The sequence below is a fragment of the Talaromyces rugulosus genome, chromosome IV (assembly GCF_013368755.1).
Source record: "Talaromyces rugulosus chromosome IV, complete sequence".
Taxonomy (NCBI): Eukaryota; Fungi; Ascomycota; class Eurotiomycetes; order Eurotiales; family Trichocomaceae; genus Talaromyces; species Talaromyces rugulosus.
This window is the reverse complement of record NC_049564.1, coordinates 5,019,038-5,044,246: the sequence shown is the minus strand read 5'-3', so window position 1 is coordinate 5,044,246 and position 25,209 is coordinate 5,019,038. Positions and strand designations below refer to the sequence as shown.

Below are 25,209 nucleotides of genomic sequence, written 5' to 3'. Positions count from 1 at the left end.
AACTCGTTCGTATATTCATTCAGGCTATATAAGCAAGCAGCTTTACATCAAGGTATGGTTATCGATTGCGTTTCGAGGATCAGACTCTGTTCATCTCATTTAACAATCACATCGATGACAGCAGAGATCTTCTGCTCCATGACTACATTCTTGCCTTCGATCAGGGCTTGCTCCAAATCCGCCACGCGACTGACTCTCTTCGTCCACAGGTGTCCATTGGCAGCGGCTTTGGCGATTTCGCCATAATTCGGCCCGTCAAGTTCAAGTGAAATCCCCAGATCCTCATTAGTAGTGTCAAAGGCAACACCTTGCGGATGGACATCCACAATGCACTGACGGGTGGCACGCCATCCACCGTTATTCAAGATAACTGTGAGGAAGGGACAATTGTGTCGGTGACTTGCCCAATATACAGCGGAGGGGACTGAGAATACGAAGCTACCATCGCCCGTGATCATGCAGACAAAAGGGTCTTCTTGACCGGCATCATCGGTTGAGTCCTTGCGACGAGGGTTCGGCCGGTCAGTCAGATCGTAAAGCTTCGTTGCGAGCTTCACGCCAACAGCAGCACCACCGGCCCAGCCGAGACCACTTCCACCCTTTGTCATATGTGATCCTAGCCGAGTGAAACGGAGCTGCTCGCTGAGTAAAACCTGGTTGGTGACAGAATCTGAAACGAAGAATGTGTCGGACGGTACAACAGAGCGGAGAGAATGCAACAAGAAATCAACAGTGGCTGGAGAATCTGGTGTTTCCAACGCCTTCAACGCACGGTCGGAAACCAGTTTCTGACCTTCTGCGAAACTGGCCTTGACAGCTTCCCATCGCTCGGCGTATGTATCGGCTGAGACCTTGCCGGACTTTTCTATGTACTCGGTTAGCTGCGCCAAAGCAGCGCCACTGTCAGCAAGGAATGTCGCCGTGGCACCAATGTCAAAGATGTTCATCTTCTCCTTTCGTGGGTCAAGATCAATGTGGAAGATCTGAGCAGATGGCGATGGCCTGACCTTGGTCGGGATCCAGGGCACATCTGCATCAGCGACGATGATGACATCGGCATTCTGCACGACTTTGGCTGCGCCAGTGCCTCGTGTCACCCAGGCTGGATGGTCAGCCGGGAAGCACACCTCACGGATTTCCGAGTCGAAGACCCGAATGCCTTTGATGAGGTTTGCGAGAGCAATCAGGTTCTTCACTGCTTGGTGGTTTCGTCCTAGATATCCTGTGATAACCAGGGGTGCTTTGGCTTCAATCAGTGCATTAGCTATCAATTCAATGGCATCTGCCGACAGGCCTCCGAGCCGACAGGATGGGATAGGTCGCTGTCGAGGCTCTAGAGACTCAATCGGCTGGGCCAAGATCTCTCGGGTCGCAGTGAGATAGACTGGACCTGGAGATCCTGTGGTGGCCATGAGGACAGCTCGATGGACGACTGTTTGTACATGGCTGGCAGACTTGATTTCTGCACTGTATCGACTATACGGAGCCACAATGGCAGCCTGGTTCTGAACATCTTGATACCATTGAACATGCTCCGATCTAGACCCAGGGGCCTCCCCATAAAGGGTTGAGGGGGCCACTCCTGCGAAGATGATGACAGGGGCGCGGCCACTGGACGCATTATGCAAGCCCTGCCCCAGCGCAGCGGTACCAACGTCCACATGCGCAATTACACACGCGGGTCGCTGCGTGATTCTGGCATAGCCATCAGCTGCAGACATAGCGGCAAACTAAGAGACGCAAGTTTAACTAATTAATAAGTTCCCCTCGTAATCGTATGAGACACACCCGGAGGCTTACTCCGGTACGTGTTAGTAACATACCTCATGTTGGAACAGTACCATACGGGGAAACTGCTTTTTCAGACATTTTTGTCGGCGCACATATGCCTCAATGATACTTGGGTGATCAGAGCCAAGTACTGTGAATAGAAAATCGACGCCGGCCTAGGTTTCATTGAGGTTACATAAGGAGACCGAGCATAGACGTGGATAGACGGGGAAAGGTAGGATAGGATATTTTTGATTATTTGCCAAGAATTGGTGTGAATTAAAAAAAAGAAAAAAAACTCACCTCTGCCAATGCGTCAAGAAACGCATCTGCCACGATATATGAAGCCTTGTCAGACATCTCAACTATTTTTGGCGGTGATGTTCACTTGCTGTCAAATGTTCCGTGTGGACGTTTTTCAAGCAGATCACTTTCGCAGGCTTTGAAAGAGCAGTGAACACTGAAAATTGAACAAGGATAGGCTGACGGCAATCGGCACTCAAGAATCCACTCACATATGGATGGGTTTATAGGTGATATCGCTGTACAAGCGGCTTTATTCGCCTTTTGTGGCAACGATGTACAGGCTCATCCAGACTTTCAGTGCGTGTTAGTAACATGGTGCTAAATTACTACTAATGGCACCGCGCCATTCGCTCGGAACATTGTCTGAAACAATTGCAGCTAACCAAAGGCCAGTCGAAGCCTCAAACACAGTGGACGAATAGGACCGCCTACTAAACGCAGCTCAAACAATCATGGGTGCATTTCGGCAACGAAAGTGCAGACGGTAACCGGAATACCAAAGTTACCAAAGCTGGTAACAGACCTGTATCGCGCTACTAGAAGGCTTATGCAAGAACCTTGCTTAGTATGGTAATACTTACCATTTTAGGCTAGGGCTAATCCTTGGCCCGCCGCCCGCGAAGATCAAAAGTTTGCATGTCGACTATTCCTTTAGTTCCTTAAGATTGTCGTGATTATTGTCCTTGCTATCAGGACTACTACTATTAGTAATTTAGTGGTTCCATTGTTCGTCATCACGCTGCACCAAGGAAGACAAGCTGTGGGACCGGTTCCAATCTTCAACGAGGGGATCAACCTGCATGCAATTACGCGCCATTCTATGTATAGTACTCCGTAGTACGAAGTTGGAGATAAAAATGGGGCATGGCTAGTGCACACTACATGCTTATTTGGCTGCTCCGTACTCCGTACACAAAAATTACATACCTGCGTGAGACTAATCCAGGGTTGGCTCCACCCTCACGCAAGTTTACATGTGTGCTCCGTACTCCGTACTCGTAGCCGCTGTAGCGTTGCATCGTTGATAAAAAAAGATCCAGACATCTTCCGAAGATGGGGACTCGGAGCCAACATCACAGGGGTTAACCTGCATTGACCATGCTCTATTACTATCAGCTTCCTCTATCAGTACTCCGTAGTATCGGCCCGAGACGAGAGGTATAAGGACAATTGAAGCTTCTGCAGCATTGATATTCAATTTGTCACTGGTATTGACGAAGTGTCGTTGTCTGCCAGGGGTTTGTACTACGTATAGCAGTGCCAAGCTTAGGGCAAATAACGACTAAATGTGTAGATCTGACCCGAACAAGTAAACTACGTAGTACCACCTCCGGCTCCGTATTTGCGGCGCTGCACTTGCAAGTTGCCACCTTCTTTGGTCCATATCCATTGCCATCTGGCTTCTAGCCTCTCGCGTTTGAATCGGCTTGGTCCGCCATGATTGCGTGGCTCCAGCCTCTTGGCCCTGCATGAAACTTTCCGGGGAATTTTCCTGACTTGCTTCAACCACCCCTGTCCAACCTACATCTCTTCTGTCTTATCTCCCCGCGTTCCTTCAAATAATAATCCACGTTGTGAGGGACAGGCACACTTTGTTCCAGGCTTGCAGTTTGGGATTTCCACTCTTTTTTCCCCCCACCTTGCTATCAAGCTCAACATTATTTTTTGTTGTTTTCTACATTCTTTCAAGTCGCTACATGTGCTTCGCGTAATTATTCTTTGTTATAATGTCGAGGTCGATTGACCGAATTGAAAAAACCATGGGCGTCGAAACAACCGCAACAGCGACTTCCAGCATGGAACTCTCGTCACGACTTGGAAACGAGCACGGCAAATACATTGACAAGGAGCTCGAGAAAAAGCTTCTTCGCAAATTGGATATTCGCATTATTCCCATTCTCTGGTGTTTATTCCTCGTCTCGTTCTTTGATCGCTCGAACATCGGAAATGCGAAGATTTCTGGTATGACCAAGGCGCTGAAGATGGAGGGTAACGACTACAATATCGCCGTGACCATCTTCACTGTTTCATATGTCGTCTTCGGTGTTCCGGCCAACCTGTTGGTCAAGAAATTTGGACCCAAGCTTCTTGCAGTTTACATGTTCTGCTGGGGTAAGTCCTTACAATCCATAGCTCCAGATCCGGTTGACAGTCACTGACGCAAAAGCCGAAATAGGTCTCGTAACTCTTGGCCAAGGTCTCACCAAAACTACCTCCGGTTTGATTGCCTGTCGATTTGTTATGGGCATGTTCGAAGCAGGATTTGTTCCCGGGTGCGCGTATCTGATCAGCTGCTACTACAAGCGCAACGAATTCCTACGCCGATATGCTGTCTTTTTCAGCGCAAACATGGCTGCTGGTGCTTTCAATGGTCTTTTTTCCACCTTGTTGGCAAAACTAGATGGCAGAGGTGGTCTTGACTCGTGGCAATGGTAGGTTTCTAGAACAAGAAGTTCCCGCGATGTTTAGTATGTATTGCATTTCTAACGCATAGTGCAGGATCTTCGTAATGGAAGCCATTATCACCATGGGCGTCAGTATTATCGGATTCTTCATTATCGTGCCATTCCCCGAAAACGCTTCATTCTTGACGGCAGATGAGAAAGCTCTTCTCGAGGCTCGGATGGAGCAAGATGGAGGCAGTGTGAAGAATGATCAGATTACCTTCCAGCGCATTCTGCCAATGCTTGCAGACTGGAAAATCTGGGTTTGGTAAGCATATGCCTTGGTCACACGAATTTGAATACTCTTGAAGCTAATTACGTCTAGTGTTATTGGGTACATGTCCGCTGAGGAAACAGCCAGCTCGCTGGTAGCATTCCAGCCTACTATTCTTAAGGACTTGGGCTGGACTTCGACTGATGCTCAATGGCACACTATTCCCGTTTATGCCACCTCTTTTGTGTTCACGTTGAGTAGTGCATGGTTGAGTGACTATCTGGACCACCGATTCCTGTTTACTGTATTTGGATCTGTGATGACCATCATCGGCTGGTCCATCCAGCTGGCGCACACAAGCAGCGCCGGAGTGCTTTACATGGCCATGTTCTTCGTCTCCCTGGGCGCGTTCATCAACATGTCCACTCTCGTTGTTTGGCTCTGCACCAATATGGGCAAGGGCGTTAAGCGAACAGTTGCCATGGGCATTCTTACCGGGTTCGGCAACTGCGGTGCCTTTGTATCCGGCAATGTTTTCATTACTAACCAGAGCCCCAAGTACCCAGTTGGTTTCGGCGTTGGTCTCGCCTTTGCAGTCCTCGGACTCATTACGAACACCATCTACTATTTCTTCCTAAACCGGGAGAACAGTCGGCGGGACAAGGTACAGAGCCCGTCTGCTGGGTTGTACGAATACGAGCAGCGCGAGGAGATCCAAAAGATGGGCGATGCCCATCCCGATTTCCGTTACCAACTATGATTGATTTAATGGTTGTGTATGAAATTTTTTACTTGCTTATGGACGTCTTTTTCATCACGTGTGCGCTTTGAGTGTTGGGCTTGGGGAATTTCAGTGTATTTCTTATTGAGCGATGGGTCGGTACATACTTTTTAATTGTATAATTGAACAGAATATCATTATTAGCAGTAGTAGTAGTAGTAGTAGTATTATGATACCTGCACAGCGACTCCGTACTCGGTGATGTCAGTTCAGACCCCAACCACTTGAACCAAGAAATCAAACTTCCTAATTTCTTGGAACATATACTAGTTATTCATTGTTCCAGGAACTAGGGGAAGGGTCCCAACAAAATGCCTCAGTCGGAATATTTTTTTTGAAGGAACCGCGGGGGCGCAGGCAGGATGACCCGGCCCTAACCCTAAATCCCACCGGATAGATACTCGTATTATTGTTACGCTTCAGCGTCACGGCCGCCGCCACTAACTAGGGTCTGTGATTGAAATTGAAATTCACGGCTTCGGATTAATTATTGTGTGGCGTAAGCGTTTGGGAGACGTCAAGGGTAAACATAATTCCTCGAATAAGCTATAAGATACCCTGGCTATTGCCTATTAACAACGGTGTATTATACTTGATCTTCCGCACTTTCCCTGTTGATGCAACGATACAAGAAAGGGAAAAGAGAAACGGCGATAGATTCAAGACAGAAATAATTGGCCTATAATAATTAAAGCAGGGTATAATATGCCAGCCTATCAGGAGCCGGATCACAATGCGCAAATTTACAAGGCTCAAACTCCAAGCACGTCCGAAGGAACATGGCTCCAATTTTCATCGGCTTATGTGGTGTATTTTTCCCGTACGACTGCATAACTGTACTCAGTACTAGTGCTCAGTAATAATACCGCGTACAATCACTATTATTACCGGAAAGTGGACCGGACTGTGTCGATCGCCAACACCATCGCGGTTCTCGAAGCGCCGTCCAGCCGTGCAATAATAATGGGACCAGGGATACGACCGAGTGCGACGTTCTCCGCACGGGCGACCTGGGTTTCTAGGGGGTTGCGAAACATGCTGCCGATTGGTTTCCAGCTTTCATTCCTCATTCCCACCATCTCCACTCGCCAGCATAAGCAACTTCCCAAATAGGCAATTTCCGGGTCGATTCCTGGGTTTTTTTATAGCCACAAGGATACTTCCTCTTAGGGCTTGGGGAAGTCCCTCATGTTTGAGCCACTGCAGATGGTGCAACTTGGCGACACACACCCTTGCTTCGCGACTGTTACATTTTGTTGTTTTCTTTTTTCTTTTTTTTTCCCTCGCCCAGCGTTTTCTAGCTTCTTTCTCTGTGTCGAATCTCCCCGACTATACGGAGTATTATCGTGCTAAGTCGGCCCAGGGCCCCCGGAAAATCTGCCGTCTCTAGCTCATTCCCGGCGTAAAGCTGTAAATACTAAATACCAGCGGGCTAGCCCTTCTGATTCGCTCGTATGGCAGCTTGCGTCAGATGTCCCACAGGTTAGTCCATCCTTCTCGTTTTGTTGTTGGGCCGAAAAGTGGCTTCTTCTTTTTTTTTTTGGCCCAGGTCCCAGTAGGAAGGATTGTTTAGAATATGTAGGTCAAGTTCAAAGGCCTATCCGGATGTCGATCTGGCCCTCAAGGAGGAAAATTTTTGGTCTTCCTTGGGGCTTGGTTTGCGTTGCTGATTCTTGACATACATGTGGACCCAGATTCCAGAAAATCAATGGAGTTTATGCGCGCCATCGGTAGCTGTAGTCCACTCTCGAAGTGACCAGTGGGCCAATTGGAACAGGAAAACATGGTTCCTAGTTGATAGCACTCTTGCAGACTTGCACAGTTTAGCCAGGATGGCAGATGCCCACTGAATCAATCCTTTGCGAGAGGATCAATTGGATTATTGGAATAGGACCCCGGGAGGATTTGGAATGTCCTCCATCATGTTGTTATTTCCCCGGCCAGGCTTCCTTCAGCCTATTTTCCGCGTTACTTTTTTGAGTTTAGAATTGACCGCCACTAAGATCCACGTATTAGTATTATTGTAGGATGGGGAGATTTTGGAGGGTGGGAGACTGTACAGTGTAGCAATAACTAGCTAACTAGTTACTACTATAAGCCAGTCATAAGAATCACACCTCATCAAGACTATACTTCTTGTTGCTTTTTCCCTCGATCGTCTCCACTCACGAAGGCTCCACGTTTCGTGAAGGCCATACTACACAGAGGGCCATCGTTCCTTTTGCACTAGTACTGTGATGCCTTTTTTCCTGTCATTCTTTTAAACTGTTCCCCAGACGCAACTCCCTGACTCGCGGCGCGCTCTTTATACCATATCGTCCTGTTTGCTGCAGCAGGCATTCATCACAACCATGACGGAAAGCCCTTATTCTGTGCCCAACAAGGGGCCGACCTTCATGATCGTGACGGGGATCTTGTGCTTCATTGCACTGGTCCTCGTCCTGTACAGGTTGTTTAATGGCTGGATGATGCGAAAAGCCATACACAAAGATGACATGCTTATTGCAGCATCAATGGTATTTTTCTTCCTTCTGACTGACCTGTTGTTCGAGTTTCTAACCTTTTTTTCACTTGTCAAATAGACTGTGTTAATAATTACCACAATAGTTGGTGATTTGGGTAAGTCACTGACCCATCTTTCCTGTGTAACACCAAGCCTAACATTCCAAACCAGCAAATTATTATGGATTTGGTCGTCACAAGGCAGATATCGCGAAGACGGGAGGGAGTCGGGTTGATGCACTCAAGGTAAGCCTTTCTACTCATACTACGCGGTGATTCAATTCTAACGAGAGGAAAAATTTTTCACAGTACTTCTGGCTCTTCCAAGTCACATACAAACTTGTCCTTGGCCTGACCAAACTCTCTTTCCTCACATTCTATCTCCGCATCTTCCCCAGCAAAAGATTTCACATGATCTGCTATGGGACGATGGTAGTGATTCTCGGCGGGGTTATCGGATTCGTCTTCGCCACCATTTTTCAATGTTTACCGGTGCAAGGGTCATGGCATAAAGAAATTCACTCCACATGCATCAACAACGCCTGGTTCCGATGGTGGTGGGCAGGTTATACTACGTCGACCGACATTTGGATCTGTCTGCTCCCCATGCCCTTGCTGGCCAGGCTGCAGTTGGACAAGGTCCGCAAGATTGGTGTCATGCTGATGTTCGCCCTTGGTCTTTTCGTCTGCATTACTAGCATTATTCGTATCAACGCGCTGGTGCAGAGTGTCAACACGGACGACCCAACCTGGGGATCCTGGGACGCCTTGCTGTGGAGTGCCATTGAGGCCGACTGCGGTATCATCTGCGCCTGTCTGCCATATCTCAAGCACCCGCTCAAGCAGCTTGTCCCCAGGCTGTTCTCGACACTCACTAGCAGAGCCCAGCACAGCCGACCCACCTACAAGCTCAGTGCCTTTTCCTCTTCCCGGGGATACCACAGACACAGTGCTGCTACGGACGACTGGAAAAACCTGCCTGGGCCCAGGGGCATGGGCAGCCAAGACCCTATTGCTCCAAATCAGATCATGATGAAAACAGACATTTCGCTCAAAACAGAACCTATGGATTCTACAGAGGTGCCCGGTCGAGCGGTGTGATGTGACACATCTCTCTGCGTGGCCATGTACTATTTGTTTGGGTTCATTGTTTTTTTTAGTTTTTTTTAAGGGTGCGATGATTGGACGCAAGTGCATTTGTATCGAAATTTGTATCGATGGAGTTGTGGGACTGACTGTCATTCTTTTTCTTCCAATTTTTTTTCTTTTTTTGGCCTGTTTTTGGCCGTTTTCCCCATTCGTCTCTTACTCACATCGTCTGAACCATGAGATAAGAAGATCTCAAGTGGCGACGATCTCGTCGAATTTGGCAGTGCGAAGTACGTCAACAAGGGCTAGCTGATGCTGGGCCGGGGTACACCGTATGTTACATTCAAGGCGGTGGCGGCTATGATGAGACAGGTCGATTTATGACCAGCATCAATTGGCTGGCTGGGGAAGTGTGTTACAAGTTACAACTATTGAAAAATCGGAAAAGCAATCTGGAGTTGTGGGTCAGCGACAGGAGGGTTGGAGTTGGACTAACCCTTGCTTGCGTGGTATTAATGGTAATGGGTTGGTATCGCATGTATTTATGACATATCCTGTCGCTATTTCTTATTGATCGCCCTTTATTATTGTTATTATTATTATTACTGCACAATGTACATATCATTAATTTAATATATTATTATCGTTAGTTGGTTACCATAGACAAAGCTGACTATTTACTACTATTTCTTCTGCTCTCCGCGATCATCCCTGAAATAGAACCTAGCCAGAGATCAACAGTCATCATTCATGCGCCGTTTGCACTTCAGCGATGATCTGCTGCTCCACCTTGCTGACGTCAATTTGTGCCTTGCCCTGACGCACCAGTTCGACGTCCGGCACAGAAGAATGTTTCTCGCCTTCGAAAAGTGCGTCGATTTCCTCGAGTGTTTTGCCCTTGGTCTCGACCCAATACACGGCCTAAGGATTACAGTCAGCTGTGGCGTTTAACTAATGAGAAGGAGAATGAGGACTCACGATAAGAACAAGCACGATAATATCCCAAGAACCATTTATAATATACATCTTAAACCCAATATTATCCAAGCCAATTGGCATAATATAGACAAAGACCAGGCTATAAACCTCCGTCAGCTATGGTGATCCTTCTACCGGTCAATGAAGGGGAAAAAAACTCACGCAAACGCATTCAACGAGAAGGATGAGAATGCCAATCCGTTCGCTCGTATCGAATAGTTCATCACTTCCGGCGGATATAGATAAAGAAGTGGCGTCCATGCAATGGAGTAAAACCCTTGGAATAAAAACATCACGGCCACGTTTCCATATACAAGAGCATTGGAAGCCCCGTCTGGATTATCGGCGTACATCTTAGATAGACCACCTATAATAAAGAGGCATATGATGAGAAGAGACTGGGAGAGTAACGCTGTCGGCTTTCGCCCCCATTTAGCAGCAAGTTGAGTTCCAAAAAGGCAGCACGCCAGACACCAGACATTGAGAACTACATTCTAGAATACAAATCAGCATATCGGCGCCGAGTAAATTTTCTGGGCAACGCACCGCTTTCAACTGTTCCGTCGAGTCGGTAATACCCGCGGTATCCAGCTCTGATCCAAGGTAGTAAGAGGCGATGATATTTCCTGCTATACATGAAAACGGGCCAGCTGAACTCCCAATCAGCAGTCTTTTCCTGGATGCCGGGGTCTTGATGATTTCCTTTGGACTCATCGTCCGGCCTTGGCTTTTCTCCCAGTTGAGGGTATCAAGAATCTCTTTGTAGATTGTCAGCGCTACTGGATCGGACTGGTCCCCCTTTGAGTTTGTCAGTGCGACAGTCAGTCGCGCTTCATCGTGATAACCTTGATAGACAAGCCAACGAGGTGACTCGGGGCTGTGTTTATTTTTATATTATCAGACATATGATATCGTTGCCATTTGAAGGGGGGGTTGCTCACATAAAAGGGAGAATTATCAAACAAGCAAGAGAGAAAATTCCTTGAAAAAGAGACGGCGCTCGCCATGCCCAGGTCGAGTCCCATTCGCCTGTTCCAAGAGTGATTCCGGCAGCAATCAACGCGCCAACGCTGTACATGAAAGATTCCGGTTATTAAATGCAATATCATGATGAAAGGGCGTCAAAAGTGATAACATACTAGTAAAAGTCGTTTAACAGGCCAACACCCCAAGCACGCCAACGACTCGGAAAAGTCTCTACAAGATAAACACTGCCAGCAACCCCCGAGATGGCCGATCCAAAGCCAAGCACAATACGCGCGACAACAAACATGGCTATGTTCTGCGCAGCAGTTTGGAGTATAATGCCAATCAATGTGATAATGGATCCCCAGAAAATCGCTGGGCGGCGGCCCAGTCGATCAGCCAGGATTCCAGAGCACAGAGTACCAAAGAAGGATCCAATAAACACAGAAGCTGTGTTTAACCCCGTCGTCGCCGGGTTCAGGTTGAAGTAGTCGGTATAGGACGGAAGAATATTGAGCCCGTTCAACATGGAACCATCATATCCGCCTGTCTAGAGCTTTGTTCAGCACACTTTCATATACGCCCCTCTGCGATAACACTCCTCTGCCTTATCTTTCTCTTTCTCATTTCTCCTTTTATATCTCCCAACGCGAACAAAAAGGGACATCTGGAAGTTCCACTCACCGCCGATTGGACCATGGCGCAGACCATGAGTAGACATGACAGAAGAACAGTGGACTCTGGCACCCATGCGGGCATCCAGGTCCCCGTAGGTGGTTTCTTCATGATTGACGATTATTTTACTAAAAGCAAGCAATGTCCTTTCTTCTTTGTGACTCTCAACGGGCTGCCGCCGGTTGTAATAATAAGGCGAGGTCACATGGCGTCTCGGTCGATGCGATAAGAAATATTGCCAATTAATAAATAATGGAGAAAATTTGGAGACAAGCTTTATCGAAAGAGGCCAATGACAGGCACATCACCCCGGATTTTGACTGGATCGGGCGGCCTTATCTAACGAGGTTGCATCGGCGCAGCTATAGCTCTCTTTACCCCTCAACCTGCACCACATTATTCGCCGACAAATGAATTTGGTTGTGGTTAATGGACGCAAAGGCCGATAAGAGACGAATCCTGTGCACGCTTTTCGCCAGACGACTCATGCGGGGGAAACATGCCACGGCGTATGCGGGATGAGGTTGGTTTTTGTATCATTTTGCCCACTTCTTGGGAGAATTCGTTGGTTGTTTCGACGCTGATCAATCCCTTCTGCCATGAATCCTACAAAATATAAATTGATGTTGGTGACAGCTGCACCAAATGCTCTGGTCAGATGGGTATTTAAAGCGGGATGTGTAGAAAGATAGTCGATATGTTGTTACATGCCTTGGCATTCAGGCCAACAGCAGGCAGGCACGTGCGTGGCGGTCCATTATACACACACACTTCTTCCTTGAAAAATTCTATCAGGTTTTCATCCTCAGTGTGGTACCATGACCTTTGCCATAGGTATCTATTATGGGGTAAAAACCATGGAAAGCTTCCTGATATATTGGACAAAGAACACTGGCGAGAGGACATACTTCCACCAGACGGGACAGAGCAGCAATTAGGTCAGTCATAAGACGGGTCATATGAGGGGTCAAGCGTCTTTGGAGGATGTAGTGTATATTATGCGTTCAAATGTTTAATTTGCTATTATTACGGGTGGCTAACATGCTAAGATATGATGGTTTGTTTTCTGATGATGGACCTTCCGCCAAAAGATACCGTAGATACCTTGTGCGTGAATATTTGGCTTCGCTTCGTCGGCAATCTAAAATATCATTAGGAATAGAAATTCTGTCAAGAACGTTATTAGAATCAGGGGAGGGAATCGCAGGGTGGAGAGAAAGTGGGGGATCTTTATCAAGGCAGATGCAACATCGGACCCTTCTGCTCAGTAAAGCTTCATCCAAGAACAACACTCCGCACACAACCATGTCTGGTCGTCCGGTAATCGCAATTGCTGGCCTCGCTTGCGAGACATCAACGTTTACCCAGTCAAGGACGCTGGCGCCGGCATTTCGCCCGCGACGGGACACAGAAGTCATCGACAAATATGCATTTCTGCACAAAGGAACCCCTCTCGCTGATGCCGCAGACTGGCGAGGGGCTCTGATCGGCCATGCTCTGCCAGGCGGCGTCGTTACTCGAGCCTCCTTTGAGGAACTGGCAGGAGAGATTATCGCCAGGCTCACCGAGATTGTCGCCTCAACCCCGCACCTCGACGGCCTCTGGTTTGATATCCATGGTGCTATGTGTGTCGAAGAGCTCGATGACGTGGAGGCCGAGCTGCTTCGTCGTGTCCGAGCGGTTATTGGACCTCACGTCCTCGTTTCGGCGTCGATGGATCTACATGGGAACGTGTCTCGTGAACTCGCCCATCAGACGGATCTGATAACCTGCTATCGAATGGCTCCCCACGAAGATGCGATGGACACCAAAGAACGTGCATGCCGCAATCTCGTCGAGCTTCTCGCCAAACAACAGTCTTCGATAGACAGTCGTCTCAGGCCATACAAGGCCTGGGTCCCTATTCCTATACTTCTTCCAGGTGAACAGACCTCCACTCGTGTTGAACCGGCTAAGCATATATATGCTGCGGTTCCCGGTGTTGAAGCCGTGGAAGGGGTCATCGATGCAGCAATTTGGGTCGGCTATGCCTGGGCCGACGAGCGTCGGAATCGTGCAATTGTGATGGCCACAGGGTGGGACAAAGCGGCAGTTTCGACGGGTGCTGAGAAGCTAGCGAAGCTATTTTGGGACTCGCATGCGGACTTTGAATTTGTTGCCCCGACTGGCACTTTCAAAGAGTGTCTTGATACAGCTCTCGCATCTCCCGCTCGCCCATACTTTGTCTCCGATAGTGGGGATAACCCAACAGCAGGTGGCAGTGGCGATATGACCTGGGGTCTGACTAAACTGCTTGCTCGTCCAGAATTCAAGGATGCCTCTGGCCCCAAGGTCATATATGCCAGTGTGCCTGGGCCAAAGGCGATCGAAACGGCTGTAGAAGCCGGTGTTGGGGCTACTGTGACAGTTACAGCAGGCGCAGAGGTCGATAATATCCATTCTGGACCTATAACAATGACGGGTCGTGTGCACTCGATCAAACACGGCGATGAAAACGCTGGTACTGAAGTTGTGTTGCAGGTTGGTAGTGTGTTTGCGATTTTGACCAAGCTGCGCAAGCCATATCACAAAGAACATGACTTTACAGATTTGGATCTTAAACCGCGCTCTTCTGATATTGTTATTGTGAAGATTGGCTACCTAGAGCCCGAATTATATGACATGGCTGCGGACTGGATGATGGCGCTCACTCCGGGAGGCGTTGACCAGGATTTGGTAAGACTTGGTCATCATCGAATTCGGCGTCCAATGTGGCCGTTTGATACGAACTTTGAAAGCGTGCCTGATCTTACTGCGCGATTCATTTCATTGTCCCATGAACCATTAGCAGGTCCTGACGAGTGAGTTGTGTTTTTTCGGTACTTCCAACTACACATGTGGTCAACTATTTAGAACATTCAACCTTGAAGTGTTGGAAATATCGGATGTACATATGTAGCATTTTCAATTATATATGCGATTCTCTTTCAAAAATGTTGAATCAATTAATTGACATCAATGAGATATACGTATATATATATCCCTACGTTTCGATATTGATCGATTGATTCAACGTTCAAATGTTGAATGTTCAAATTTAAATATATTAGTGCAATGCGAACATTTAAACGGCTAGTTTCAATGTTATTATATCACATAGAATTTGAAGACTTTGAAGTCCAAAATTCACATTCCTAACCAACGTTGACATTCTGACAGCGCTAGCGAGGTGGGGTGATCGGAGCAAATCCGATATCCGCGAACTTGATCCTAACAACCACCTCCGACACAATAATTACGGCGTCATGTCCTGCGATCTCGAGTCCCTGCCAAACAGAGACCTTGCAGAGGAGATCGAAGCCATCAACGCTATATATGATCCGGACACGATAACCATTGATTCTATCAGCAGCAGCAAATCGTCCGACAACGTGCCGCAGACACTCGATCTGGGGAGCGCCAACCACCAAACCGTCAACACAACGACAAAACTACAGATTCCCAACCACCCGCATCTATCTTTCGTGATTGGATTCGATGCAAAATACCCCGAAACGCCACCGAGAGTCATTGGGACCGCATCGACCGCCTCTCGCGGCGAAGGGAGAATAGCGGTGGACGTTTTAGAAGACATCATACGCCGGACGCATCAACCCGGCCAAGTATGCCTATTTGAGGTAATCAGCGAAGCTAACGAAAAATTCGAGGAACTGAGCATTGGAGTGGCGGACGACGGGGTAAAGAATGAGAACAAAATAGAAGGAAACGACAATGATGACGCAGAGGACGGATTCAAAGACTCGTTCGCAACCTTGTCTCTTCGCGATGCGTTTGGCATCGAAAGCGCCCCCGAATGGATTTTGTCAGACGTGATGACGGAGAAGAAGTCCGTCTTCGTTGGGCGGGTAGTACATGTCACAGATAGAGAGCATGCGCAGGCTTATCTGGATCATCTCATTGCAACGGACAAAAAAGTCGCGGCTGCAACTCACAATATCAGTGCCTGGCGTATTCGAGAGAAGAAAGATGATAATTCAGAGACCACGGTTCAAGACTGCGACGACGACGGCGAGACGGCTGCTGGCGGCCGACTATTGCACATGATGCAGCTGATGGATGTATGGGATGTGCTCGTTGTTGTTACTAGATGGTACGGAGGTATTCTCTTAGGACCGGATCGATTTCGTATTATAAACAACGCTGGCAAGGATGCATTGACAAAAGCAGGCTTTCAAAAAGAGGCGCCTGGGTCTAAAGACAAAGGCAAAAAGAAGGGCAAGAAATGATGCAGTTCGCCTTGCAATATTATTATTATCATAAAGGCGTGAAATTTCTTCGCCTACGATAAAGAGTGAGCATACGACAATTGGAAGACATTGTTGTGCTTGGTTCTACGCCGAAGACATATTACTCTCAACCCAAGGAATTTAGGTTTCTTCCATGGCCAATGACAGTCACGTCTTGCTGGAAAAAGTCAAGGCAAGCGATATTGGCTGTTTTGCTGATTGTGTTCAGCTAGGACGAAGAAAGTTCCCTTGTATCGAGGGATGCTTTGGAAAGGCTTGAGATGAATTAGAGGACTTTGCAAGTGATGGTGACTTTACTGAAGAGAGGATTTCCATACCCACTGCAGGAGGCCTCCTACACCTCATGTCATTGCAATTTCTAGGGAAAAATTCTTCTTAGAAAGGGAGCACGCTTTGAAAGGTTTCCAAATTCAGATTGACATCACATTTGGCCTATCATATTCAATTTGATTGCGCACGATTGTAACACTATTGTTGTGTACTCGTTGGATGAATTTGTGGAATAGATAGCAGAGTTTGACGTCATATGATCGCACAAGGAACTTGGAGCTTTTTACACAATGTGAAAGCCTTCGCCTGCAAACTATTAAATGCTGCATGCGGTGGTTGGTGTGTTTATGAATATCGGCACCGGGCGTTTTGTGGCTGGGAGCGTGGCTGGAAGCAGTATACGTGGAGAATCCACAACTATACAGGAACAGGGTCACTTCAGATACAATTGATATGTTTAGGTTCTGTTGATTATTCTAATCAATAGTATCACAATAACACACAAGTATATGATAAATGAATGGTGGCACTTGATGTATACCGTTTCTGGCCAATCAGAATGGAATACCCTCTTCGGGCCTAGCGCATATTCCTTGAATCGCAAACTACAAAATGCAAGATATCAACTAATCAGTTGATGTATTCATGCAAAAATGTAGATGAAATGGTTCCACTGCCCTGGTGGATGGTTCTTAGCACATAATCCTCTCACTATGTGGAGGAGTCAACTGGAGCACAATCCTCGTCATTATCTTGAAAAGCCATTGTTTCACCGGCGTAACCTGTCTATCTAGGAAACAAAGAGACTCCAGATAGGTTCGTTTTTATTCTTACAAGCGGTAGACAAAGAGACTAAATAAAACAATACGAGCAGTACTATCAAGCTAATCAAGCGGCTATAGACAGACTCTAGATTCAACAATAACAGCACGTCTATTGCACCAAATTCAGAAATATAAATAAAACAAGAGAAGAGAAAAACAACGGCATTGTGGTTCTACAATAATCGAAAATCTGCCTCGTGGGTACGCATAAATTGTCAGTGGAGCGGTTCCTATCCTTGGGGATGCCTTGCATACGAGGCCCACCGCCAACAGTCGGTTCATGCCTCTTTGTTCAAGGACATGTATTGTCCCACTCTGTTGGCTGTTATTGGACCAGCCGAATACATTTCCCAGCCGTATAAAGGAAATGCCATTTTCTTCCTCCGCGTCGTGGGATTTGCTTCTCTTTCTCTCCCTCTTGTGTCAACACTGGTTGTGACTCATCTCAACACGTCTTTTTTTCTCTTCTTCTATTTCTCACTGCAGGTCAGACCTTTGAAATTTTTCTCCTTGTCACTCTCTTGTAACTATATCGTCTCGCCTGTGGTGGACACTGGTCGGTCCCTTGTTTTCTCAAAAAAAATATCGTCTCATCTTTCGACCATCCGAACGACCGTGGCTTATTTGGCTCTGTTAGCATAAACAAAACCTTTGACCACCTCGAGTATTCTATTCCAAACTAGACGATCCTCAACCCACGATCATGCACGTCAGAACCGGCCTCCTTTCTGCTGCTGCCCTGGTGGCGGCTTCCATGACTGAAGGCCATATGATCATGAGTCATCCCAATCCATTCGGTGTGGGACTGAACAACTCACCTCTGGAGAATGGCCTTTCTGATTTCCCTTGCAAGCAGCGTGGGCCTACAACCTACCAGATGACTGACGGCTTGCTGGAAAGCAACATCTATCCGATTGGCTCCAACACGACTTTGAGCTTCAAGGGAAGCGCTACGCACGGTGGAGGATCCTGTCAGATAAGCTTGACCACCGACCTCGAGCCCACCAGCAGCTCCAAATGGATTGTCATTTATTCGATCGAAGGGGGCTGCCCAGCGAATAGTGGGAGTGAAAACGGGGCTGGAGGTCCCGAGAGCACAACCGACTCTGCCACATTCAGCTTCAAGATCCCAGAAGTCCAAGTTGGTCGATACACTCTCGCTTGGACCTGGTTCAACCGTATAGGAAATCGTGAGATGTACATGAACTGCGCCCCCATAGAGATCACTTCTGGCTCGAACAACAAACGCGACGACAGCATAGCAAAGCGGTCAAACGAGTATCCTGAGATGTTCGTTGCCAATATCAACGGCTGTATCACTAAGGAGAATTTCGATATTCGCTTCCCCAACCCGGGCGAATTCGTTCAATATGCCGGCGACGCTAAAAATCTCCAGGCTTCTGGGTCACCTGCTTGCACTGGGGGTTCGATGATGACGGGCATGAATCCTGCACCATCGCCTACTGTGACTGGTACTGCTGTTGCCTCTAAAGGCGATTCTTCAGACCCTGCTCCAGCAGCCACAGCATCTGGCGGAAATGACCGGCCAGGTTCAGCTGGGATATCCCTGCAGTCAACGACTACAATAACTGCAGGTGCCGGGCCCCCCGCCTCAGACAGTCCTGCCACTGAATCCACTGGCACTCCTCCATCCTCTGGTGCTCTCACTGGAGCTTGCACTCCCGAAGGCCAATGGAACTGCATCGGAGGCACTTCATTCCAGCGCTGCGCCAGTGGCGTCTGGTCTGTTACACAGCCTGTCGCAGATGGCACTTTCTGTTCAGCAGGGCAATCTGCTGACCTTACAATTGCTGCAGGGCATGCCGCAAAGCGCGAACATGTCGCAAGCATCCACCGGCGCCGCGTTTCCCACGGTCAACATGTCAGCTTTTGATATAGCGGTGGAGTTGTCCCTGAGATTTTACCCTTTCTTTATCTTGTTATGCTTAGTAGCTACCTTAGACCCCTCTTGTTCTTCTTTGTTCACTTTGTTCACTTACTTCCTTGAGATGACTGATGTTGATTAAACCCCCTGCTTAGTTTTATTAGCATGAGCACGCGATATGAAATTAAAGAGCCTTGAATTATGAATTGTATTTCTGTCCGAATACTTTCCGATCATAATAATATAAGCGACTATAAAAACGATAAGATTAAACATGGACAAAAAATGTATGTACCAAAAAAGCCCTAACGGGCCGAGGGGTCTTGGCAGCCCTAAGCCCTGATTTCCTGTTTCGGCGGCGGCACCACCGCACCTGCCGCGGGAGCCACTAAGCGAGAAAAATCCACATCTTCAACTGTCTCGACCTTAGACTGCAACGACGACAACAACAGCATCCTGTCGACAACAATGGCGTCCAGACCGACTGTCACCATCGCCACGGCTGAGGGCAAGCCCTCGGGCGCTTCTCACCCCCTCCCTACCGTCTTCTCTGCGCCAATCCGTCCGGATATTGTCCAGTGAGTCGCCAAATACCGAGAAAGAAAAAAGTTTCGAGTTCAATCGGACGGGTGCTGATGGGTTTTACAGGAAGGTTCACACCGGTATTGCAAAGAACAAGAGACAGCCCTATGCCGTGAGCGAGAAGGCTGGTGAACAGACTTCCGCCGAGTCCTGGGGTACCGGTATGTTGGAAATAATACGCTTGGAGATACCAAGATCGACGTGACTGACGGGTCGGTTGGTGAATAGGTCGTGCTGTCGCCCGTATCCCTCGTGTCTCTGGTGGTGGTACTCACCGTGCTGGTCAGGCTGCCTTCGGTAACATGTGCCGTTCTGGTCGCATGTTCGCGCCTACCAAGGTCTGGAGAAAGTGGCACCAGAAGGTCAACCACGGCCAGAAGTGAGATAGACCCCCAATGCAGAACGGAATGCAATGAATATTGACTAGGAAATACAGGCGCTTCGCCACTGCCTCTGCTCTGGCCGCTTCTTCCGTCCCTTCCCTTCTGTTCGCCCGTGGTCACCGCGTCGCCAACGTCCCCGAGGTTCCCCTCGTTATCGAGTCCAAGACCTTCGAGAACGATGCCCTCTCCAAGACCAAGGCTGCCGTCGCTCTTCTCAAGGCTGTCGGTGCCGGCGCTGACCTCGTCAAGGTCCAGAAGTCCCGCAAGGTGCGTGCTGGTAAGGGTAAGCTGAGAGGCCGCCGCTACCGCCAACGCCGTGGTCCTCTCGTTGTCTACAACCCCGAGACCGACGGCAAGGACCTCGTCAAGGCCTTCCGCAACATCCCCGGTGTCGAGACCTCGTCGGTCTTCTCCCTCAACCTCCTCCAGTTGGCCCCCGGTGGTCACCTTGGTCGTTTCATTATCTGGACCTCGTCTGCCTTTGCTGCTCTCGATGAGGTCTACGGTACCACCACCACTGCCTCGGCCCTCAAGAAGGACTTCCTCCTGCCATCCAACGTTCTCGCCAACGCCGACATTGCCCGCCTCATCAACTCGTCTGAAATCCAGTCGGTTCTCCGCGAGCCCAAGGGCGAGGCCCGCACCAAGCGCACCAACGTGCAGAAGAAGAACCCTCTCCGCAACAAGCAGGTCATGCTCCGCCTCAACCCGTACGCTGCCCAATACTCCAAGGAGAAGCTTGGCCAGGAGTCTATTGACGCCGGCAAGCCCGAGCGTGCTGGTGAGCAGTTCCAGAAGATTCTGGGTGAGCAGTAAATGTTTCGTTTTATTTTGTCTTCTATCAAAAACGGGTTCCTTTCCTTCTCTACAGGTAGTTTAGCGCAGCTACATGGAATGAATAAGCATGGGTGCTGTAATGTGAGATGTCAACATTGTTTTAATTTGCTTTCCCGCTTCAATAACTGTAAATTTCTCAACCGTAACTCCGATCGATTTTTCATATCGACACTACCTGCCTGGGGGATGAGTTGCACCATTTTCGAACTTGAACTGTTGGGAAGCTAGGGTGATCGTTGGCGGAAAATTACAATGAGTTGCTCGAATTTCGCCGTCACTATATTCAAAGTTTATTTCCCGCTTATCTGCATGGGAGGCTTTGATAGTAGAGTATCACTGATGCAACGTTTAATCAATAATTGACCTCCCATGTCGCGATCGTCCGTTCTCACTTTTGAGAAAATAAACAAACAAAAAAAAGAAAGAAGGAAAAATTTCCCTCTCTCTTCTTCGTAAAGATAATCTGCAGGTAACATGCAGAGGAACGAATGTCACTGCGGCTTTTTTGCAGTGGCCAGTGCATCTCAAATATTACTACACCACAAAAAAGCCTGCGTATAATCATCATCATGATAGATTACTGTTAATATGATAATTACAATACCAGTGAATATGCATCAATACGCCACAGCGATTCCACATGTAGATGTCAGGAGCTGCGGTGACTAGAAATGGTTAAAATGAGCGTTATATTTACCGTATATCCAATAGGGTATATTTTCGCAAAAAACTTTATTTCTTCCCGAGACCCTTTTTTTTGAGTTTCTTATCTTGGCATTTATGCTACGTATTGTTTTTGTTACCAGTGAAGCTAGCAGGAAAAACCCTCAATATCAAGGATCGGTTTCGTCCAGCCCGGTCAAAACCCACCTGTATTACGATACTATCAACTTATGAGTATGTGTATGTCTCCATGCAGGAAATCAGGCCAGCATTGTCTAGAATCCTCGTCCAATCTCAAATGGCTAGAACAAGCGACTGGGATTGATATTTGAGGTGGCAGCAGGCTAGCCTGGTCGAGAAGAGCGAACTTCCTGAAACAATGCCCTGGTTACACAACTTACAAGGCACGGGAAAAGAGAAGGTTATTTTTAGTTCAATTTTCATTTGTTTCTCTTTCAAATGTTATCATGTTGGCCTGCCATGACTGCGCTAGACACGCATACTGGGGGGACCCAGAAAGCTGTTCGTAGCGATATCCCGCTGTCATCCGCGTCAATCATTTACCCAGGGACATGATTAATGCAGCATGTACGCCCGGAGTACATGAAGTAGCATGTACTTATGCGCCTGACAGAGTCAACTGGTCTTGGCGACAGGGGGAAAACAGCCTACAATGAGATCGGCCAGCCTAGCCACCCAAGTTGACAATGATCTATCCGAGGCACATGAAAAGAAAAAGAGGCGGGCTCGTCATGATCGACAAAATTGACTTAATAATTGGAAAAGCGCGTGCATATGCTATTTATGCGCCCGCAGGGCTTGCTCGAAAGCTTGAAAAGCGGGCAGTTACATTTATCAATGGCATTGACGCGCAACGTCAACATTTGAAACACATTGAACTCCATCTTTCTGAGAGTCACAGGTGCAAAATACTAATCGATCGATCTGAGGTGATACGCGTACGTAACGATTAGCATTGAACACTACATCCCTGTACGTGTTTGACCTGATCAGTTGATATCAATTAATAAATAATATACTTGTCTCATTCAATGCTGGTGTTGAGGGCCTCGGCATCAATTGATCGATCGATCATAATCAAACAACCCCGCATTTTAAAGTTAATTCGCTTTTAGTGATTCAAGCTGCTGCTGTTACGTGGTGTTGGTAACACATTGGGTTTTACCCAGGCAATTACTTGGGAGAAAAGCCAGGCAACCGCATAACTTTGGCCAAGACAGACATACATATGTTGAGAACAAGGTTTACGTCAGCTGGCACATAGGGACGCTATTGTACGACCGCGGCGCTGCAGGACTAGCTGATGCGATCACTGGGAGCCTGAACCAAGCTCTGCTCTAACTAGAACCCACGAAGAATCCTCGAGGATCCACAATGAGACATTATTCAAGCAGAAGTTATCTAATTCTCGGCATTAGTCAACGTGCTGTTAGTATATTTTCCAGGTGGGCTCTCGAACAAGGTTTGAGCCCGTCTTATACCGTGAAAAAAAAAAAAATTCATGTTATAATGAGTATCATACTATCACAGTAAGCCGAATATCGGGTCCTGCAGGAGCTAGGTCTTTGCCTTTGAACGAGAAATAATTGTACACCGAACTGCTGTACAGAGTACGAAGGAGCAGTAACCCTACTCAAGCCGAGAATTAGGGCTGGACTCCACCACAATGCAGCGGTTCCTTTGGAAAATCGTCTTGGAAAAAAAAAATCTAAAAGAATGTTCAACTCCAAATAAAAAAAACAGCTGCACCTGGCTGGTAACGTAAGCAATAATACGCAGTTAAGTAAATTGAAATTGACAGGTAACGGCTGTGGAGCGACGGCATGTTATTATTGCAGGAAGAATTAATTATGAATGAGCTGTGTCTGCATTATTGTGCCCAACTCCACGCACGTGAGGATTCCACGATGGAGACGAAGACTATACGAGCTTCCTCACCTATGTCAGGTTATGTGCATGGGCCCAGACGGCACAAACACAAATACAAATCAAATCGCATTGACCTACTTACTTATTTCAGTATGTAGTACGTATATGTAGAATGTCGACTAGCCCGTTAGTATGTAGTTCCATCTTAGACCGAACCACATGCCAATCGAAGTCAGAACTAAATTAATATTCTCCGAGGGCCGAAGATCATCATCGATGATGATGCGAGAGGTCGGCATCTCCAAACAATCCGGTCCGGTAGTGGATATGTTTTTCCCTCCTCTTAAACCAATTGCCGGTTACCAATGGTAGCTTCTTTTTTTCGCCGAGGAAAAATACTAATAATCGTAATAATAACCCGGGGGGACGGCGAACTGGATCCTGACGTGTATCAAGATGGATTATTGACCTGGGGTTCTTAATTCCGACTTTCCCAGACAGGTAGTCGAGTCGTAAATTGTACACAGAACAATGAAGTATTATTAATGAGAATCGTGTGGAGATCATTCCACTCATTTTCCAGGAACAGTAGTCCGTCCATATCTGCAACAGTAGTAAAACACGCACAAATGGGGATTTTCAGCATGCACTGTGCGTTTAAAATTATGCGCCTGGGAGGCCTAAAGCGTAAAGACTAAGACTTAACCCATCGGGCCAAATGGATCGACTGCAACGGTTACTTTCAGATCGAGTGCCGAGAATGGAGGGAATTCGGAGATCTCGCCCCCGTTGAATCCTTGAGTACTTTTTTCTTCGTTAGTTACGAAGCACTCTTACTCTGTATATTATTATCGTTATCATTATTAGTCGTAGTATTACGAAGGCCAAAAGTCCCAGTCGTGGCTTGGTTGAAAGACGAGAAAGTCGGAAACATCCTATTTCTTTCGGTGGGTCTCGCTACGACTGTTACTTTTTCGCTGCCTATAACCAGTATAAGTATAGTCGGGTCGGCGGTGGTGGAACTTTCGGTAGTTCTCAATAGCGTCAAATTTTTTGACCTCCTCTAGCCGTCCCGCTATCCGTACTCCGTAGGCCAAATGGAGATAGCTCGTGCGAGAAGTACGTAATAATGATCCTAACCACCCGTTAATATTGATAAACGAGCCAGAGAAGAACGCCATATTATTATTATTGTTATTCACGCAGACCGAAAGAGGTATCCGTCCCCCCCCGTCGAGAAAACAGGCTAACCCTAGGGTTATGGCCAGCGTGTTCACTGTTAGTTTCCTGGTATCCATCTGCCTCGCTAGTTAGCCCAATGACCGTTGACCCGGAGAAATTAACCGCCTTAGACATGTGCACATATAGATGGGCGGCGATCTTACCGCTGGCTGGAAAGCAATAAGACGGGAAAAAAAAAAAGAGCTATTGTTGTGACACAAAGAACCAGGGTTTGCCGTAACCGTGTAAACGAGAACGGGACGAACGATCTAGAGAGCAAATTGGTCTGTGGACGGACTGCCTTGGTGTCCAACCCACAGGCCACATGGACAACATCATAACAATGCCCCGTATTTTCATACAACTTTCATTGGCAGCCGGCCGAAAGATTCTGCTGGGGGGCGTGCTCCGATTGTTCCGCTGCGTTCTCGAAGCCTGCCATCCTGCGCGCTACGACGGAGACGCAGTTGCGTACATCCGGAATCCCTGTGCTCGCTGTGGTTGGCTAGAGTCGGCGATTTTGTTGCGACTAAGCCCGCTAGGCCGGCTAGCTAGGCGATGATCATTATTGTGAATTTGTGATGGTGCTTGGAGGCCTTTTCTTGAGGCGCTGAGCACCCACATATCTCGGTAGTCCGTATTA

The 25,209-nt window shown here is 47.6% G+C and overlaps 8 protein-coding genes across 8 annotated transcripts; 6 read left to right on the top strand and 2 right to left on the bottom strand.

Moving 5' to 3' along the window:
- Positions 1-95: 95 nt before the first annotated feature.
- On the bottom strand, positions 96-2,130 carry TRUGW13939_08461 (uncharacterized protein; the record flags this gene model as incomplete). Its single annotated transcript, XM_035491595.1, has 3 exons — positions 96-1,730; positions 1,824-1,946; positions 2,074-2,130. 3 exons carry the CDS (start codon positions 2,128-2,130, stop codon positions 96-98), a joined length of 1,815 nt encoding a protein of 604 aa, XP_035347488.1.
- A 1,706-nt stretch (positions 2,131-3,836) lies between these two features.
- TRUGW13939_08460 (uncharacterized protein) lies at positions 3,837-5,494 on the top strand (the record flags this gene model as incomplete). Its single annotated transcript, XM_035491594.1, has 4 exons — positions 3,837-4,188; positions 4,253-4,508; positions 4,576-4,788; positions 4,846-5,494. 4 exons carry the CDS (start codon positions 3,837-3,839, stop codon positions 5,492-5,494), a joined length of 1,470 nt encoding a protein of 489 aa, XP_035347487.1.
- Positions 5,495-7,866: 2,372 nt separating this feature from the next.
- Positions 7,867-9,118, top strand: TRUGW13939_08459 (uncharacterized protein; the record flags this gene model as incomplete). The annotated part of the gene is made up of 4 exons (XM_035491593.1): positions 7,867-8,031; positions 8,098-8,134; positions 8,190-8,263; positions 8,327-9,118. The coding sequence occupies 4 exons, from the start codon at positions 7,867-7,869 to the stop codon at positions 9,116-9,118; spliced, it is 1,068 nt and encodes a 355-aa protein (XP_035347486.1).
- Positions 9,119-9,850: 732 nt separating this feature from the next.
- Positions 9,851-11,836, bottom strand: TRUGW13939_08458 (uncharacterized protein; the record flags this gene model as incomplete). Its single annotated transcript, XM_035491592.1, has 7 exons — positions 9,851-10,027; positions 10,085-10,184; positions 10,247-10,578; positions 10,631-10,961; positions 11,026-11,154; positions 11,224-11,600; positions 11,735-11,836. The coding sequence occupies 7 exons, from the start codon at positions 11,834-11,836 to the stop codon at positions 9,851-9,853; spliced, it is 1,548 nt and encodes a 515-aa protein (XP_035347485.1).
- A 1,194-nt stretch (positions 11,837-13,030) lies between these two features.
- On the top strand, positions 13,031-14,569 carry TRUGW13939_08457 (uncharacterized protein; the record flags this gene model as incomplete). Its single annotated transcript, XM_035491591.1, has 1 exon — positions 13,031-14,569. The coding sequence occupies one exon, from the start codon at positions 13,031-13,033 to the stop codon at positions 14,567-14,569; it is 1,539 nt and encodes a 512-aa protein (XP_035347484.1).
- A 440-nt stretch (positions 14,570-15,009) lies between these two features.
- Positions 15,010-15,990, top strand: TRUGW13939_08456 (uncharacterized protein; the record flags this gene model as incomplete). The annotated part of the gene is made up of 1 exon (XM_035491590.1): positions 15,010-15,990. The coding sequence occupies one exon, from the start codon at positions 15,010-15,012 to the stop codon at positions 15,988-15,990; it is 981 nt and encodes a 326-aa protein (XP_035347483.1).
- A 1,818-nt stretch (positions 15,991-17,808) lies between these two features.
- Positions 17,809-18,999, top strand: TRUGW13939_08455 (uncharacterized protein; the record flags this gene model as incomplete). The annotated part of the gene is made up of 1 exon (XM_035491589.1): positions 17,809-18,999. One exon carries the CDS (start codon positions 17,809-17,811, stop codon positions 18,997-18,999), a length of 1,191 nt encoding a protein of 396 aa, XP_035347482.1.
- Positions 19,000-19,458: 459 nt separating this feature from the next.
- TRUGW13939_08454 (uncharacterized protein) lies at positions 19,459-20,771 on the top strand (the record flags this gene model as incomplete). Its single annotated transcript, XM_035491588.1, has 4 exons — positions 19,459-19,568; positions 19,639-19,733; positions 19,801-19,951; positions 20,009-20,771. The coding sequence occupies 4 exons, from the start codon at positions 19,459-19,461 to the stop codon at positions 20,769-20,771; spliced, it is 1,119 nt and encodes a 372-aa protein (XP_035347481.1).
- Positions 20,772-25,209: the final 4,438 nt, after the last annotated feature.